Source organism: Pinus tabuliformis, chromosome X, assembly GCF_031772625.1.
Source record: "Pinus tabuliformis cultivar Carrire ecotype Pingquan chromosome X, CPIR1, whole genome shotgun sequence".
Lineage (NCBI taxonomy): Eukaryota > Viridiplantae > Streptophyta > Pinopsida > Pinales > Pinaceae > Pinus > Pinus tabuliformis.
The window spans coordinates 402360918-402379868 of NC_142308.1; the positions used below are offsets into that span (position 1 = coordinate 402360918).

Consider the following 18951-nt stretch of genomic DNA (forward strand, 5'->3'; position numbering starts at 1 on the left):
TCATGAACTTGTAACTGTTGAATTGGTTTTATTTGTATGGATTGTTGGTGGAACCAAATACTTTTTACACTGTTGTGTATTCAACATTATCTTTGTTTCCAAAAATTGAAGGAATACTGTGATACTATTATGAATACAAGTTTTGTCTTGTGTTATTTTCAACCGTAAGGGTAATTTTCCCTTCAGGGATACTATAGTGGAATCAAAGTTGTGCATCCTGCCAACCTATGAGCATATGAATTTTGGATGCTTCCAGAAGATAGAGAAAACACTACAATCAGGAAGAAGAAGGGTACGCACAACTCAGTCATGCTAGACTGGGAAGAGTAGTCACCAGAAGCTAACCCTTTTGGCATCTTGGGGGAGCTAGCAAGGGGGTAGAAAAAACTAGTGCAAGGGCAACAACAAATAGCTCAACTATTGGCATAAGGGCAATAACAGATGGCCTAAGGGAAGCAGTGAATGGCCCAATTTTTTGCCCATGTTATGGAAAATCTAAACTATACAGGTAACAATGCTGCTAGTGGATCTAATGGAGGTAACAAAAGTTTTAATCTTGGCTCCTTTAACATCTATGCACAAGCTAATATATGGCAACTAGTAGAAGGAACCTTAGGCCTCTACTACCCTAGTTTCTAGATGGTCAGAGGGCAAGAACCTAAGGAACCGCAGAATAGGATGGATATTTTACAGAGTATTTTCGGGAATGCATCAATAAGAGAAGATGTTCAAGCAACCATGACCTTTAATGAGTTCAGTAGCACTAAGCATAAAAATAGGCCTAGGGGCACACAAGAAAACCATGATCTACTGCGCAAGGTTGGGAAGCTGTCCATTCCCTCTTTTGATGGGTCATCCAAATGCTTGACAAAGACTTGGGTAAAAACTTAGACACCTACTTCCAACTTAACCCAATTTGGAAGAAGAGGCTATCAAATTTGCCAGCTTGCATTTGGAAGGAGAAGTGCATGAATGGCGGTACCACAGGTTGGTCACGCTGGGGCATTCCATCCTCACTTCTTACGAGGACTTTACACAAAGTTTGATGGACCAGTTTGGTAGCAAGGATCCAGAGATATACTTCAGGGAGCTAGCACAACTCAAACGGGCTGACACACCAAATGCCTACATTGAAGAATTTTAGTAGCTAGCTGTTATGGTGATGGACATATCTGAGTAGAGATTGATCATGCTCTTCGCAGAAGGTTTAGCTGAACCCCTATGTGGTTGGGTCAAGGCCTTCAAACCCACTACCTTACAAGATGCCATCATTAGGACACATGCCATGGGAGTTCCAATACCTAAAGCTACAATTCCACCCAAATCATTCATCCCTCAGAAGAACAAAGATAAGAAGCCCCTACAAAGAGAGTGGACCAAGAAAGACAGGTTGGATGATGAGACACAAAACAAGCCGAGAAGGGAGAAACTATGCTTCACTTGCAAGGAGCCATGGGAACCATGTCATAGATGCTTGGTCAAGGGGAAGGTCCACTATATTAAAGTAATGTCAGATTGTGACGATGAAGAAGATACAATGCCAACACTAAGTAATGAGCCTAGTAGTTTCGAAGAAGAATAATCCCTTGATGAGGCTAAAAGAGATGAGAGACCTTGTACAGGAATCAAGGGTGGTACTGTCGCCACTCTTTCTAGAGTCCCTAGATATTACGCCTTTAGGATTAGGGGGTCATACAAGGACAACAAACCACAACTTTGGTCGATGGCTGAGAAACTCACAATTGCATGGATGCAACTTTGGTAGCAAAGAGAGGTATTCCCAGAAAAGAGTTTTAGGGATTTAGCGTTGTGGTGGCTAATGGGTACAACATTACATGCACACAGAAGATTCCACGCTTGAGTGTGACACTTAGTAATTATACATTCACCGATGATTTCTACATAGTAGATCTAGCAGATACCAATGTTGTGTTGGGGGTACAATGGTTGTACACGTTAGTAAATTCTCAATGAAATACCAAGCGATGGAGATGGAATTCAAGGCCTTGAATGGTAGCAAGGTAGTGTTGAGAGGTATGTCCAATGGTGGTCCTCAAACTATATCATCTAAGAAAATGGAGGCTATATACAGGCATGGAGATATAGCTTGCATAGCATAATGTACGATTTCAAGTCAAAAGTCATCTGATAGCAGCCAATAGTATCAAGCCTATGATTTTGGTATGAGTACAAGAAGAACATTGTGAAACCAACCACATGTTCACCCGTGGAAATCACTAGAGATTGGAAAGCCCACCTCTTGGTAGAATATTCCAAAAATAAGTTTTCTTGTGAATTAATGAATGAACTCATCCAGGATAACATGTACAAAGTAGAAGATGAGGTCATCTTCTATAAAGACATGATATATTTGGTCCTTGAATCTACATTCAAGGAGATCTTGAAGGCCACATATGATACTCCACTAGCAGGACACTAAGAGTTCTTCAAAATGCAAAGGAAAATCTAAGAAAGGTTTTCTTGGAAAGGCCTCAAGGATGATGTGTTGAGGCACGTAAGGGAGTGCATGACTTGTCAGCAGAGCAAAGTCCGAGCATACTCCTCTTGCGAGATTGCTATAACCCTTACTAACTTTAGAGTAGAGGTGGGAGAACATATCGATGGACTTTACTATAGGTCTATCCAATGCACAGGACAAAGATTGCATAGTTGACAGGTGGGCCAAGATCTCACATCTCTTTGCGATCTCAATAGATTATGTGGTAGCACAAGTGCCAGAATTGTTCTTCAAGGAGGTGTTTAGACTCCATGGGTTGCCTAAAAATATAGTTAAAGTTCAAGGTGGCAGGCTTATCAGTGCATGTTGTCAAGAGTAGGTTTCGCCTGAGCTAGATCGGTTAATGTGTGATGAAGATGATCAACCTTCGAGTGCTACACATTATACAATAAACAACTCGCATTATACAATAAACAACTCGAATCCTAGGAAACATCGTTTACTTGCAACAAGGAAAGGAGTTATTGTAATAAGTCAATCAAGGGACAAACTATTCAAAGATTCCTTAGGTTTAGATACTAGCCATCCAAAGGAAGCAAAGAATCCTGGTGCTCATGGAGGAAAAACTACTGCAAAGCGTGTGAAAGAATCAGAATTGCATGGGAAGACTTAAGAGAGGAGATGTAAAATTGGAAATTTAAAATGTGGACTAGAAACTGGCAAGACTAAATCTCTTAAGGCAATGAATTGTGATATGTGCTACATTGAATTTGGTTTTTGCCGTGAATGATCTTGTATTTTCTGTGGGAAGGCTACTGATCATAGTGTGGTAAACCACTGTTCTATCAGATGTGAGGGAAAGGCTGCTAAATGATGAATTTGTTTGTTGACATGTTGATTACCTAGAGCGTGCTCTACTTTGTCATATGGTAGGCATGGAGCAAAGCATGGATTTAGATGTGGAATATTATTGTAGGCATTATGATAAAAGGACCAATCCGATGATGCTTGTGTCAATCATACTTCATGCATCAAAATCTATGAGAGTGTGAGCTTATGTTGAAAAGAATTTGTGTCTTGCTTTACGTATCCTGTAGGGTACAAAGCAGATTGCGGGGGAATCGAGGAAAGAGGAAAAATTTGGACAAATGCTAAGTATTGCAATTGAGTTTGGTCGCACTCCAAAGGATATTCTCAGAGACTTCTTTGGAGTAGTGATGGAAGAAGGAGAACAGTTCCTGCAACACCCAACATTGCAATTGCTTGAGCACAAGCAATGTCACGAAGGGGGGATTGTAATGTCCTCTTCTAATTAAATTGCCCAAGGAAGGATGAAGTGGCCTTTGTAACCCCATAGGCTATAGTCAATTGTAAAGGGGGAAACCCATTATTTGATTTTATTGGGGCAACATTAGATAATTTGGGGTAAAAGGATGGAAACTTACAATAGAAGTCAAACTTGGGGCAAATGAAGGGAAACTTGTGAGCCATTCAAAATTTAAATTAGGAGGGAAAAACCCCAAAGGAAATCTATACAAAGGAGGGAGGAGATTCATTTTGATCATCATGGATTGTGGACCTTTCTAATTTTTGAGCTGAGGTTCTTGGAGGGTTTTAAGACCCATTTTCTTTGATTAGAGTCGATGGTGAAAGATTCCACCCTAGCCAATCCACCTTTCTCTTTATCCTATTTAGCATAATTTCGGAGGTATCCTTCATCTATTTTGTGGCAACAAGGGTTTCTAAGGGAGTAATTCTGTGGCATTGTGTGGGAAGTGAAGGACTGTTCAAGGCTCTTATGAGATAGCAAGGGACAACAAAGGGAAGTCTGTGTTGATTTGGGGTAGCATTGGATGTGCTCTAGCCATGAAAATTGGTGGAGAGGCTAAAGCACATGAGATCTCCAAGACCCAGAAATGGTTTAGGGAAATTTCACTCTGTTAGAGAGATATTAAAATAATTAATATTTTTAATGGGTTCCCAAGTCTAAACTTAGGAAAATAAAAATATTAATGGGTATTAATATAAAACTTAGGTGAGAATGTTATAAAAGACATCGATCAAGCCAAATCTAATCTTAGCCGTTGATTAGAGATTTAATCTAGGTCGTTGAAGACTCAACAAAAAAAGTATAAGAGGAGGCTTGAGGGTCAGTTGGAGATACACCAAGATTGATCAGTGAGTTTGATTTTTTGGAGTGGGGTTTGCTGAGAAAATTCAAACAAGTGATCTGAGTTGCCGCGAGGTGTAGTGAGTGCAGAGCAGAGAGAGTGTAGAAGAACCAACACAGAGGAGGCTATGTAGAGCCAGCAGGAGCCACGAAGAGGGTTAGAGTGACTGCGCAGAGGCTAACAGGGCTTGCGTGGGTGATGCAAAAGGCCAGAGAGCCTGCGCAAAGCAGCAGAAGGCTGACACAGGGGGCTTCTGAGTGACACAGAGGCCAAGAGGGCTGACGCAGAGCTTCAGAGAAGTGTCAGATAGATTTTCGTGGAGCAAACTTGTTGAATATCTGCTTCCAAAGAGAGGTATTACTGCCAGATTGATTTCTCTGTTGGGTGAACCAGTTGGGTACCCTAGTTGTACTCAAGAAAGCTGCTTAATAATAAAACCCCCAGAATTGTTGCACCGGTTTTCCCAAGTTGGGTTTTTCCGGGGACGATTTTCCAAAAATAACGGTGTCCCTTGTGTGTTTATCTATTCTTTCAGTTGATGATCTGTAGATGGTTGAGACTGCATTTGTGTTTATTTTCAGTATTTATATGGTTAAATAACTTGTTAAAGGAATAAACAAGTAGGTGAAATAAATCAGATAGTGCAGGAAGAATTTCTAATGAGTTAAACTTAGAAATTACAACAGTCTGGGCAACAAAGGGCTAATCTGTGATAGCGTAGGCCCATTCATGGCTTTTCTAGGGGCAGTGAGGGAAAGCAAGTGAAGTTTGGGTAGAGAAATAGCCCTAAGACCCTACTTGAGGTAGCAACCCACCATGAAGGAGTCTTTCTTGTGGCAACGTAATTTTTTATTATGTGATATATTTGGCAATGAAGTTTTTTGAGGTTAGATTTGAGATAGCAAAGTTTCTGAGGCTAGATTTGAGGTAGCAAAGGATTTTGAGGCTAGTTTTGAAGCAACAAAGGATTTCCAAGGCCAGGTTTGAGGCAGTGAGGGGTTGCTAAGGTTTAATTTGTGGCAGCAAGGGTTTGAGCCTAAATCTGAGGCAACGAAGGATTCTAAGGCTAGTTTTGAAGCAACGAAGGGTTCCTATGGCCAAATTTAAGGCAACGATGGGCGAATGAGGTTTAATTTGTGGTAGTCAGGGTTTCTGTGACTCTACTTGTGGCAATGACGCATCTTGAGGGTGTTTTCCTGTGGCAACACATTGGTTTTAGGTACTAATTGGACAACAAAGTACCCCTAAGACTCTACCTGATGCAACGGTTCATATTGAAGGTGATATCTGTGGCAGTGTCTCAATTCTAAGACATAATTTGTGGCCGCAAGGTATATTTGAGGCACTGTAGTGGCAACAAGTTACTTCTCAAGCTTTGGTTGTGGCAGCGAGTGCTAACTAAGGCTTCTCTTAGGCCTGGTTTGTGGCAGCAAGAGATTTGTAGCAATTTGATATTGAATTGATGGTGGCAACAGGGTTGGAATTCCCTCTATGAAGCAAAAAACGACGCAACTGAGGCAACAAGGAAATGAGGGATCTCGAGCAGCCAACAAGACCATAGCTAGCTCTAAGGTCACATTTGTAGTATAGGGACAGTAGGGTATGCTAGCTTGTGTATTAATTTTTAAGCTACAGTGTGCTATTGGAAGGATCATGAACTTGTAATTGTTGAATTGGCTTTACTTGTATGAATTGTTGGTGGAATCAAATACTTGTTACATTGTTGTGCATTCAACATTATCTCTGTTTACAAAAATTGAAGGAATACTACGATACTAGTTAGAATACAAATTTTGTCATGTGCGCTTTTCAACCCTAAGGGTAATTCCCCCCCAAGGGATACTACATCTTACCTGAATGGACTTGTCTTCTTGAAAGCAATGGACGCTCTCTGAAAATAGAAGGATGCACAATATATTGATGAGTTGTTCATTAAAGTTATTCAAGATGTAGTTGTTGATTCGTATGTACAAATTTTTATAGATAATGCACCTGTTTACAAGGTTGCTGGAATGATTGTGGAAGCTCAATATCGAAAAATATTGTGGACACCTCAATTGTTAATTCTTTGAATATAGCTCTTAATCTATCGCTTCAAATGTGACATGGATGGGAAGTCTTATTGAGGATGCATGCCATATTTGCTATTTTGTACCAATGTCCTCACAATCTTTAAATAGTACGCACATCTATCATTGTTGAAGATTGCAGACACTCAGTTTACCTCCTTAGTCATCATGCTCAAGAGGTTGAGGGAGTTCAAGATTGCTCTTGCTTCCATGATTATTCAAAGTTTTGGTCTTTTGGAGAAACACACATAAGATACTTCAAAAAGGTTCAAGGATACAATGCTAGATGATGGTTGGTGGGAGAGGGTAGATCTTGCCACTAAGATCATGGACTCTATCATCTCTTTGTTGTGGTTTGCAGACATGAACTAGCACATCCTAAGAGAGGTTTATGAGGGGTGGGATTCCTTGATTGAGTTGATAAAGACCTTTATTTACAAAATGAGTACCCTGAGTGTGGGACATCAGTAGAGACCTCACTCACCACCATATAGGATATTTTTGTCAGTAGGTGGGATAAGAATTTCACACTTTGCCTTGGTTGGTTCACTCATTGAATCCCAAATACTATAATGATTGGCTCAATGATGGGCCTTCATGTAGATTCTCTCCTCACATGGATGGAAATACTTCACTGGGGAGGAAAGGTGCATTTAGAAGGATATATCAAGATAGAGCATCCCCTGATTCATAAAGTTTTCCATTGGCACACAGAAATTTGGAGGCTATGATGTGCTCAAAGACAGGGGGTGTTAAATTTAGATAACAATGGTATGTTCTATGCTTAGCACAATTACTTCAATGTACTTTTGAGCAGGTCAATGACAATTTCCAAATTAGTTTCCGTTGAGAAATCCATAGAGTGGCAGTTAAATGATTTCTCTTATTACGACATTAACTTGTGATGTTTTCATTATTATTAGTAGATCTTTTTAATTATATTTTCTTATCATCAAGACTAATGGCAAGCAACAAATAAAAGAGAACACAAGATGTAGGCATGCTACCAGGGCAAAACCCCACTCTAGGGGAAAGCTCAGTCAAAATTCTTCCTAAAGTAGATTAAAGATGAGACGACCAAGACCCTTTCAACTTAGACTCGAGACTACCTCCATCCATCAAGTCAACCTTGTCATTCTTCAGTTCAATAGCTCTTGTAGCAATCATTCTTCTTCACACTTTGATCCTTGCAATGGCACCGAACTTGTATCCAGAGATAGCAATGATCTCTGAACCATCCTTGTGAAAACACCGAACTTACTCACTGAGATAGTATTGAAAGATGTCCATTGTGATAACATCAAAGTTTATCCTTTAGCATCAAAACCTTATCACTGTGATAGCACTAGCATCGAGACTGTGATAGCACCGAGATACTAGAGAACTGAGACTTCATCACTGTGATAACACCGAGCCATTCTCTGTGGTAGCACCGAGATATATCCACTGTAATATCACTGAGATGTGGTCACTGTAATATCACCGAAAATATGGTAGCACCGAAACTGTCCACTGAACCTGTCTAGCGAGATCATCTCTATATTAGCTCGAGCTCAAATAATAATATCGAACTTCTGAAGTAGTCTCGAAACATATCTCTAAGATTTTCTCTGAGTTGCTTTCTGTGTTTGTTGAGCGAAGTTCATACTCCTATATAGAGTTATTTCAATATTGAAATGAGCCGACATGAATATATGGAGAGGTGTGTCGCTGTATTATGCCGACATGAGATCATTGAGGGAAGCCAACTTGATGGTCAGTCCTTTGACAACAAGGAGACTTTGATGGATGGAGGAGCTTTCAAACAAAATTGACTTTGACAATCCTAAAGCCTACAATGGAGGCTTGACCTATAACAATTGACCCAAGCACGAAACCCATGCTTTAACAAGTCAATTAAAATAATAATAAAAATTATGTTTGCTTGCTTTTGACAAATATATTACATTTTGACTTCAAGTATAATTATGAAGACCGAACCTAGTTACATTCTTCAGCACTCCCTCTTAACTAGGGAGATATTCATATTTGCATATAACCATAGAGGTACATGGAAGATCTCAAAACACATCATCTATGAAGAATTTTTAGGCACCGTAATGCCATGGACTAGATTCCTGACGAGGGCAATCTATCCATTGGTCTCTCAACAATTTAGGCACTGCAATGCCACAGGCTAGATTCCTGACCAGGGAAATCTATTCGGGTGGGACTAAGATGGACTCAAGCTTTCAGCCTCTCTAGGTACCATTAGGCTTACTAACCATCAACCCAAGGATCCAAGTGTGTATCTGAGGTCAGAGCTCTATGACCAACACCATCTTCCCAACTTCGGGACCTAGACATCAACACAAAGTGTCGGCCGGCCAGATGTCCTCCCAGGGAATGCTTCACTCACAAAGTCTCAACACTACTTGATCCAGCAGATCAAGGACAACAAATCTCTCCCTATCAAACTGATCAGTAACCAACATGCTATCAAGACCTTCGAGATATTTACCTATACAAACATAACCCCAATCAATAATATACTTTCACATATTCATTAATAAACACAAACCTTCGGGGTTTTCCTAATGTTGCTTCTCAACACGGTAGGACTATTAACTGAATCTTTGACAAAAGAGACTTTCCTTTTCTACTTCACATGCAACAACATATCCTTCAAAATTTATTCTCCAATCAAACTATGCTCTACCTTCCTTTTCTTCCTTCTTTGTATCCCTACTTGAACCCTTGACCTTGTCTCCTTGGACCAACATTATTTTTCTTCTTTGCATGAGCGGAGTAAGCAGTGGGTTCATTTCCATTTGAAGGCTTGTCTCTCTCCATCATCCTTGTCTCCTCTTGAGTGCATCTAGCCCATAATTCATCGAAACTAGGAACCCTGTCATTGTTAAGAATGGCGGTGTTAAGCACATCCCATGCTCTTAAAAGACCCCCAAGTGCAATGAGAGTGAGCTCACTATCAATAATAACTTCTCCAATAGATAAAATGTCATTCTTGATTTGTGTGATCCTCATGAAATAGGATTGGATGGACTCCCTTTTATCCATCTTGATGTCCTTCAATTGTTTTTGAGAAAGAGGATTTGATTTGCATTGTTCACTTTGAACATCCTAACTAGCTTATCATATATTTCCTTAGAAGTTCCCAAATCAAAAATATAGGCAACCAAATGCTTTTGAATAGAATCAACCAAGATTTTCTTTGCTTTGATCTCACCTTTTCTATACTTCATCTTAGCAACCATTGGTGCATTTGAAGGAGGCTCCACCACTTTTCCCTGCACATAGTCCAATATTTCATGCTCCTCCAAAGTTAGGTCCAAAGTCATTTTCCATGCATGATAGTCAAATTTGTCATTGAGCTTGTCCTCAGTCTTGAAGTAAGATGAAGAAGCCATTGAAACTTGTCCAATAAACCTTTCTTGGTGATTGCTTTTCTCTCTATTGCTTGGGATTTGTTTTCACCTGGGCTCTAATACCATGTTAAATTTAGATAACAATGGTCTATTTTATGCTTAGCACAATTACTTCAATGTACTTTTAAGCAGCCCAATGACAATTTCCAAATCAGTTTCCAATAACAATCACATTAACTATAAATCACATTGACAGTCACTGTAGATAGAACATAAATAAAAACGCAGAAGACAAGCCAAGACGAGAGGATATCAGATTTGGTGGATGCCAAGGAAAAACCACAATGTGGGGAAAACCCTTTGATCAATTCTTCTTATTATTATATCAAATGTTTGGCGAAGAGAGAGAGTACAAAAATCAAAGTTGACTTGCCAAATCAAAGTCAAAACAACCCTGTCAAATTTGCAGTCAACTGTAGTCAAACTTAGCCCTAACTAGAAAGTCAAAGATGGTAAACGAAACAATCAAACAGTCCACTTAAAGCTCGGTCAAACCCAGTCAAATTCGGCCTTTCTTGCTGGTCAAAGTCAGCCCAAAATGTCCTTCAAAGTCCAGTCAAATTCGGTCAAAGGAAAGAGAAAGTCTGCTGCAATTTTCTGTGGTGAAAGTTGCAGTCAACCCTCAAGTCAATGCTGGTCAAAGTGCCCATATTTTCTCGATTTCTGCGCCCAGAAATGCAGCCTAGAGAAAAAAAACAATCCTACAAAATCGCAGTCAAAGCTGGTCAGAGTCCCTGGTCAATGCTGGTCAACTCCTGATTTTGACGACTTAATGAGAAAACTGCAGTTTGTGGTTCTAATTTCGTGTATGTTTGTCCCTTTGATCATCATTCATGTACTACAACTAAGTACTAACTTACTAAGTATTAACTAGTTGTATGATTGAATTGTATCAGGTAAATGCCAGTTTCTAAATTATAACAAAATTTGAATCTTTATGCTTATATTTCATTTTTATATGTGCACTTTGTTACTTTTTAAATATGTGAGTGTGTATTGTGTGTCCTCAGTATCACATTTCCATGTTTGTTGTCTTGTGTCACACACTCATTTTTCCATGTCCTCCGTGTCCCATGTTCCCATGTCAGGGGACTTAGTTCTTGTGATGAACAGATCTGAAATTCAACAACATTTACTACTAAAGTTTGAATGTTTTTGTTGTTTAAATAACGATGGCATGGTTGTTGAATACTTAGATCTTTATAATGATGTATCATTCTAATTAAACAATGCCACTTTTGTGATCTGTGATCAAGAGAGGGCTACGCTAGAACCATAAGTTCCACTTTGTAATCCTTTGAGTTGCATGTTGCCTAATTCCGAATATGTGCAATGCAGTTATCACTTCTTACATATATCTAGGAAAAATGCGGTGTTTTCATGCAGTACTTGGTATTTAGTGATCAGATCTTAATATTTGTTTGTGGGATCTTTAAGGAAACAAAATATGAGCAATAACTAGCTACACATTTCATTTTTCTTTGGATTTTAAATTTTAATTTTTACGTAATGTTATTTTTAATGCTTCGCAGGAATGGGAAAGGCCAGGGCCTGGTCGGCGACCTGATATATTCCCCCAATTTAGCCCTATGAAGACGCCTCTTCCTCCTCCATTACCTGCCGACCCTCCTTTTGAGGAAGATGAGGAAGATGAGGAGAATAATGAGGAGGAGGAGGATCCTGATAAAGAACCTGAAAAGCCAGAAGAGTGACAACTAGTGCAGACACTGGAATTTTTGAAGTTAACTAGCCTTGGAGCATATAAGTCAAGGATATTGGATGGATTCACCGATGTTCTTAAATCATCCCATTCTCATTTCTATTTCATGTTCTGTTCATTTGAGGTGCTAGTCACATTCCTTGTGATTCTTACAATGTACTTAGGAATTGAAGTTCACGAAAATCAAATATTATTTAGAGTAATTTTCCCGGAGGAAAGAAGGAATTAGACAATATTCATCGCCTGCAAAGTTTTCCATGGTACAAGGTATCATTTGGGCAATTCACATGACCATCGCTTTAGATAGTATTCTAAAAATATGCTTTTAGAAGGGTGCCTTAGATCTTTAATAAAAGTTTATATGATTTTTTCAACCATGTTTCAGAGGTTTGATAATCTTTAGGCTGCATTCAGTTCAGACTATGTTGGCTACCATGCCCCTGTTATTGTTGACAAACTTTGAATATGGTAGTACAGCGTACTCTTTCTATACTACAAAATCAGTTGTCATAGAAACAAATATATCAGAGGTCAGCTTCATTGATCTTTAGCCTTGGACAAAATCACCTACCAATTATTTAATTGGACTGCATTGATTGCAGTCATTATGTCCAAATGGAAATGTGCAGGTATTTCATTCCAAGTATGGAGCCTTGCTGCTATTTAAGATGCATCGCATAATGAGGCCCCATGTAATGTTTATCCTTCCTAGATTAATGCAGTCATTATGTCCAAATGGAAATGTGCAGGTATTTCATTCCAAGTATGGAGACTTGCTGCTATTTAAGATGCATCGCATAATGAGGCCCCATGTAATGTTTATCTTTCTTAGATTGTATAGAGTAGGCACGTCCTCTCTTTGACTCCAGTATTAAATTTTTGGGTGGAAAATGACAAGTGCGATTGTGAGCCAACATTTAATAAGTTGTTCACCACATTATTGCATATCAAGCAGCCCTTCTTCAAGGATGCCGTGATTACAAAGAAAGAGCCAAGATTTAATAAGTTGTTCTCCTCATTATTGCATGTCAAGCAGTCCGGACAAAGGAAGCCGTGATTACAAAAGGAAGTGAGGACAAAATTGAATCTAAATTTAGCAACGTAATTGAATCCAATAATTTTTTGTGGTCAGAAATTGAACTTTACTTTTCTCTATAAAACTCTTACCAGGAATAGGGAAATTGGCATGGATTTTTATACTATTATGGCTTTCAAATTGAAACTACTCCAAATTTGGAGGAATGATTCAAGCTCACACACAAACATGAGTATCCAATAATTTTTGTTTATAAAAGCTTCAATTCGATTAAAAACTAATATAAAAAATAAAAATAAAACAAATTAATTTCAAAGACATTAATTTCAAAGAATATACATATATATATATATATATATATATATATATATATATATATAGTGTTAATAAGATCAAGAGAAGTGAAAGATCATAATTATCATGAGTATAACATAGTTCACAATGATAAACAAACAACTTAAAGAAAATCAAACCTTGGTAGACATGCTAGGTGTCAACCTTAGTAGGGCATGTTGGTAAATGGTAGACATGCTAGGTGTCAACCTTAGTAGGGCATGATGGTAAATGCTTGTAAATTATCATAATTATCATGAGTATAACATAGTTCACAATGATAAACAAACAACTTAAAGAAAATCAAACCTTGGTAGACATGCTAGGTGTCAACCTTAGTAGGGCATGTTGGTAAATGGTAGACATGCTAGGTGTCAACCTTAGTAGGGCATGATGGTAAATGCTTGTAAATTACTCTTGAGTAGGATCTACAATATCCATGGAGAGAAATTCCATCTGTCAAGCTTTTAATCGAATGACAATGACAATAATTTGTTCCCAGAAATTGAACTTTACTTTTCTCTATAAAGCTCTTATCTGGAATAGGGAAGTTGGCATGGATTTTTGTACTTTTATGGATTTCCAATTGAAACTAAAAATTTGGAGAAATTGTCCAAGCTCACTTACAAACATGAGTATCCAATAATTTTTGTTTATATTTTTTTTTCAATTTTATTAAAAGTTAATATAAAACAAAGTAATTTCAATGACTATATATATCTATATATTGTGTGTGTGTCTTAGTACCTTAAGGATGATCAAGAGAAGTGAAAGATCATAGTTATCTTGAGTATAACATAGTTCACAATGATAAACAAATAACTCGAGGAAAATCAAACCTTGATAGACATGATAGGTGTCAACCTTGGTAGGGCATGATAGTAAATGCTCGCAAATTGCTCGAGTAGTATCTACACTATTTATGGAGAGAAATTCCATCTGTTAAGCTTTCCATGGAATGATAAGTGTGGATTAGATCCTAAACAAACTATCTCCTTTGCAATATTGTTAGTTTGGGCATCTAGTTCCATCTCTTATTGGTAGATCTTTGGGAAAGGGCTTTGGTGTTTTGGGTTTGGATTTGAGCATAGACAAGGTACTTTGAGGAGTAGTGGGGATCAAATGCTTGGACGTGAAGCTAAATTATTTCTTCTTTTGTTTGTCTTAACTAACTTTGTTGGTACTAAAGGCTTTGAATCTCTTTTGCTATATCATTTGTGATTCTTGAACACCACTTTTTTTGGTTTCTTAGTAATTTATTATTTCTATGAATTCTCTCATGAAGGGGTTGTAAGCTCAGGGGCTAAGTTTTGTTTAAATTCCTTCATAATATGTAACCAAGAGACCTTGGTGTTAGGAGGGGGTATTTTCAAGAAAGGAAGAGGGAGAAGGGCAGCTCAATCCCTAATAAATTCTAGAATATGGGAAGGGGAATTAAACTTTAGGAACCATTTTATAGAGAGATATGGCTTATGGATTCCCAACCAATGAAATTTAGCAGAGTAGGAGCAAGCGAGCTTCAAGATGACGATAGAAGAGTTGATGCACGATAATATGTGCATTTGGTAGTTGGAGGATCTTGGTCACACCACTTGAAGGACTTTATACAAATCAAATATTGAAATCTGATTTTTGATGCAAGATATCTTTTTGGGGTATTAGATAAGTGTAAAGATAAGATGCAAGAAAACCTAATGATGTTCAAGTGTGTTTCATTTATTGGGACTTGGAGATGGAGGAGGCAACATTGAGAGTCAATATGTTGAATGAGGAATAAAGGAAGGCGATGAGCTCCAAAAAGGAAGGAATAGTAATTGAAAGCTTTGGAGAAAACAATGGAGATATGAGATGTAGAGATGATGGAGTTGAAGGGAAAAAATTGTTATTTAATGGAGGTTATTACTACAAAGAAGGATATGAGAGAGTAAAGTTCCTCATTTTTCCCAATTAAGTTTTATAAAAGGCAAAGCTCTTCTTTTTGCCTGAAATGTGTACAAGTTTGGAAATGAAAAGGCATGCACCTTTTTGTCCAAGCTTATGGTCTTTGAGAAGGTTTGGTTTGGAACATGTGTTACATATGTTGATTAAGGAATGAAAGGAGACGACAAACTCCAAAATGGAAGAAATGAATGGGTAACTAACTACCTTGAAGGAAATATTTGAGATACACGATCTACAAATGAGAGATGAATGGACAAGCTCCAAAATGGAAGGAATGAATGGGTAACTAACTACCTTGAAGGAAATATTGGAGATACAAGATCTACAAATGAGAGAGATGAATGGAAAAATTAGTTGTTTGATGGAGATTATCATTGCAAAGAACACAAGAGAAGCTTGTCTAACCAAGCTTGTATATATATATATATATATATAGAGAGAGAGAGAGAGAGAGAGAGACTTATGCCCTCTTCCTAAAATGATAATTGTAATATACCCTCGATTAATCGATTAAAATGTTTTATAGAGTCAACTTTATATACTTGAAATCCTCAACTTCAACTTAAAATCCTTATTTTAATCAAATTTAACTCTTCAAAGTCACATCCTTGATACTTGGATAGTGGTGTCCTATAACAATAAAGTAGAATATTTTGTTTTTTTAAACAAATGTAAGCAAGATGCCAATGAATCCAACGATATATTTTTGACAAGATGACTAGATTGGACAACGATGTGGTTGTGGCAACTCGATAGCTATATCACTGCAACAATTCGGTGGTTGTACATATTGAGATTGGACCAATTTTAATTTTCAAGTGTATGGATGTGTGGATGTAGGAACTTGACATTATGCAATTATATATGTAGACGTTCTTTTTCTCCCCACATTTTTTTCCTTCAAATTTGGGGAGAAAAAGAACTTGGGTAACTACATGGCCAAAATTTGGAATAAAATGGCTTTGGTAAGAGCATGGCCACAGGTTGGGATCATACTTGCTCTAATACCAAATGTGACAACCAGTGTAGATCACCAATTAAATATCCAAAATATCTTGATTATAAAGAAATCCATTGAAGATAAGATAAATAATATATTGAATACATGTATGAGAAATGATGCGATGATAGTACAATGAGGGGCCCATTATAAATAGCGAGGCTAGGTGCCCTTTCATTAAAATTCATGTCCTTTAGTTGAGGTGTGCTCTTTCATTAGGATGTCCCTTCACTAATTATTAATTGTTGATTAGTTATTTATATTTATTACACCTCCTTCATTAACATAGTAAGAAGATAAATAGTGATAGAGAAGCTGCAGATAAAGCTGTTATCTAGAGTCTCGCTAATCAAAAAACCCTTGAAGCATATCAAGGGTGCATTAGAGAAATTTTGAGGTCTAAAATGGGCATCCGAAGGAATATTATAAAAAAATAATGGAAATAATAAAATAAGATTAGATTACATCATCAAATTTCAGAGGGAAAAAAAGAAAAAAAGAATATTTTTTCAATTTGTATTTCCAACTTATCGCCTTATTTTTTTTTTCAAATTTCGTGCAGGAGAACTTGTTGGATGCATAATTTAATTCCTCATCCAAAGAGTACCCATGTTGCATACTTTCGATGGACTCTACTACATGAAAAATGAAAAATACATGAAAACATGTGATTGCACTCCCTGGATGAGGAAATTCCACATCCAACGAGTGTTTCTGCTCGAAACTTGAGTAAAACCATAGGGAGACAAGTTAAAATACGAGTTGAAAAAATAATTTCTTATTTTTATTTTTATTTTTTAATCTTTTTACTTTTTTACTCCAACAATGGTGAATTATCCCACATGGTTGACATCATCATCTTGAATCCTATTGGTTCGTATAAAATTGATTTTGGTTCTACATTTTTGTTTTGAGGCCTATTTTTTACCTCAAAATTTCTCTAATGGTAGGCATTAGCTACTCCTGAACAAACTAGATCTTGGTTAGACCAATACAACATTGTTTATATATATATGTATAATATGGAAAAATTACTTCAAGTATTAACAAATTCACATTTGGAATCCTTTCATATAAGTTATGTTGGAACAACAGATTTAGTACAAGATCCAAATGCTCTACTTGCTTTATCAATGTTGTCTTGTTTGTGAGCAATATGATTATCAAAGAAAACTAGAATAAAATTGCAAAGATACTTGGCAAACCCATTATATATTAAAGCTTGAAAATGTAGCAAGGACATTGCAAAGCCCAAATGTTATCACTCAAAATTGGAAGTGGGTTTAATGAGTCCTCAATTAAGTCTCCTCTTGGTTATAAAGCCATATAGATATCTAGAGATAGCCTAAACAAGAAAAATATTATAAGAAAAATTGGCACCATATAACTCATATTTTAAATCATCTATGTGAGACATTGGGAACCTATTCTTGATGATGATCCAATTATGTTCATTGTACTCGATATATAGGCAATAAAAACTATATTTTCTCCTTGCCAACATAGGGATTTTTCTAAGACTTACTATCCCAACCTCTAAACATTTTTACACAAGCCTTGCAATATTATACTTCTAATAATGGTCATATCAAGACAGGTGAACTATTATGAGACATTTGGTGGGATCCAATTCAATAACATGTTCCACGCCCTTATCAATTGGATGTTCTATATGAATCTCTTGGAGTACTAAATTATGTTATCATAATAAGGTAGAGAGTCTTGGATCATGAGTGCACTAACAAGAACTTTTTTCCTACAAGTTAAGCAATATAATTGAAGTGGCCCATATTCAAAAGTTTAGACATGTATTGAGTCAACAATCTGGATGCTTTTAGGGTCCAATCATTTCAGTGACTTGACTGCCATCTTGGTGGAAGGAGATGGATTTTTCTTAGTGATTAATGAAGTAGGTGCCTATAGAAATAATCCATTCAATACCCAAGAAATCATATAATATTCCTCCAAAATCTATGGTATAGAAACCATTCTCATGGCCATAGTCTTGCACAATAAGTTACACCTTGTGCATCACACCCTTACATCAAATATGTTTATCGCCTAGCATGCTAATGGGAAAGAGATTAGACGTATATAAATTGAATATTGAATCCTAAGAACTTAGCATATATCTCATCAGGAATATTTTGTGTACTACCATGATTGATCACACCACTTTTTTTTCTTGATATGGGCACATAAGTTGACTGTTGCAATGTCAATTCTATGTATCTTGGGTGGTTGGGAGGATTGATTGTTATCCTCCTCACCCAAGTTCAGTTTTCAGACATGATGAGCTTTGTTGTAATGGTTTGGAGCCTTGTTGTTGAGTCTAAGTAGCACCTCGAGGACCAAGACATGCATATTCCTCATATGGAATATAAAAATATAGTTTTCATAGAAAAATAAAAATAAAAACAAACTTGATTATGTCAATCCTACCCAACCTAGACATTACTATAAGGGAGGTTGAAGGTTCTTTAATTTGTAATGATGGAAGGGTCTCTCTATGTACTCTTTAAGAAGAATATCATTTTTGGTTTTAGATTAATAATGAATTTGGTGTAAGTATCTAGCAATAACATTTTTTTAGTATTACAATGTCCCCTAAATTAGGGTTGATAACATTTATGACAAAAGTTTTATTGTGGCTACTTTGGGAGTTTGGTGGGATGGAAACTAGTGGATTTTATTTGTGGAATTGTACACTTACTCTCTTTGATGATCTTCCTATCATATATACAACCCGTTTTAGTAGGACCAAGTACTTTTCTCCTAATTACTTCAACATGACTATT

General features: G+C 37.1%; 1 protein-coding gene across 1 annotated transcript in view; it reads left to right on the top strand.

The window, feature by feature from the left end:
- The window catches only part of LOC149140217 (uncharacterized), a 70577-nt gene extending 58360 nt beyond the window's left edge, over nt 1–12217 (top strand). The window contains exon 2 of the mRNA XM_089449073.1: nt 11656–12217. Within this exon, the coding sequence (XP_089305199.1) occupies nt 11656–11835 (180 nt within the window). The 3' untranslated portion in view covers nt 11836–12217. The remainder of the gene's footprint in view (nt 1–11655) is intronic.
- The last annotated feature ends 6734 nt before the right edge of the window (nt 12218–18951 follow it).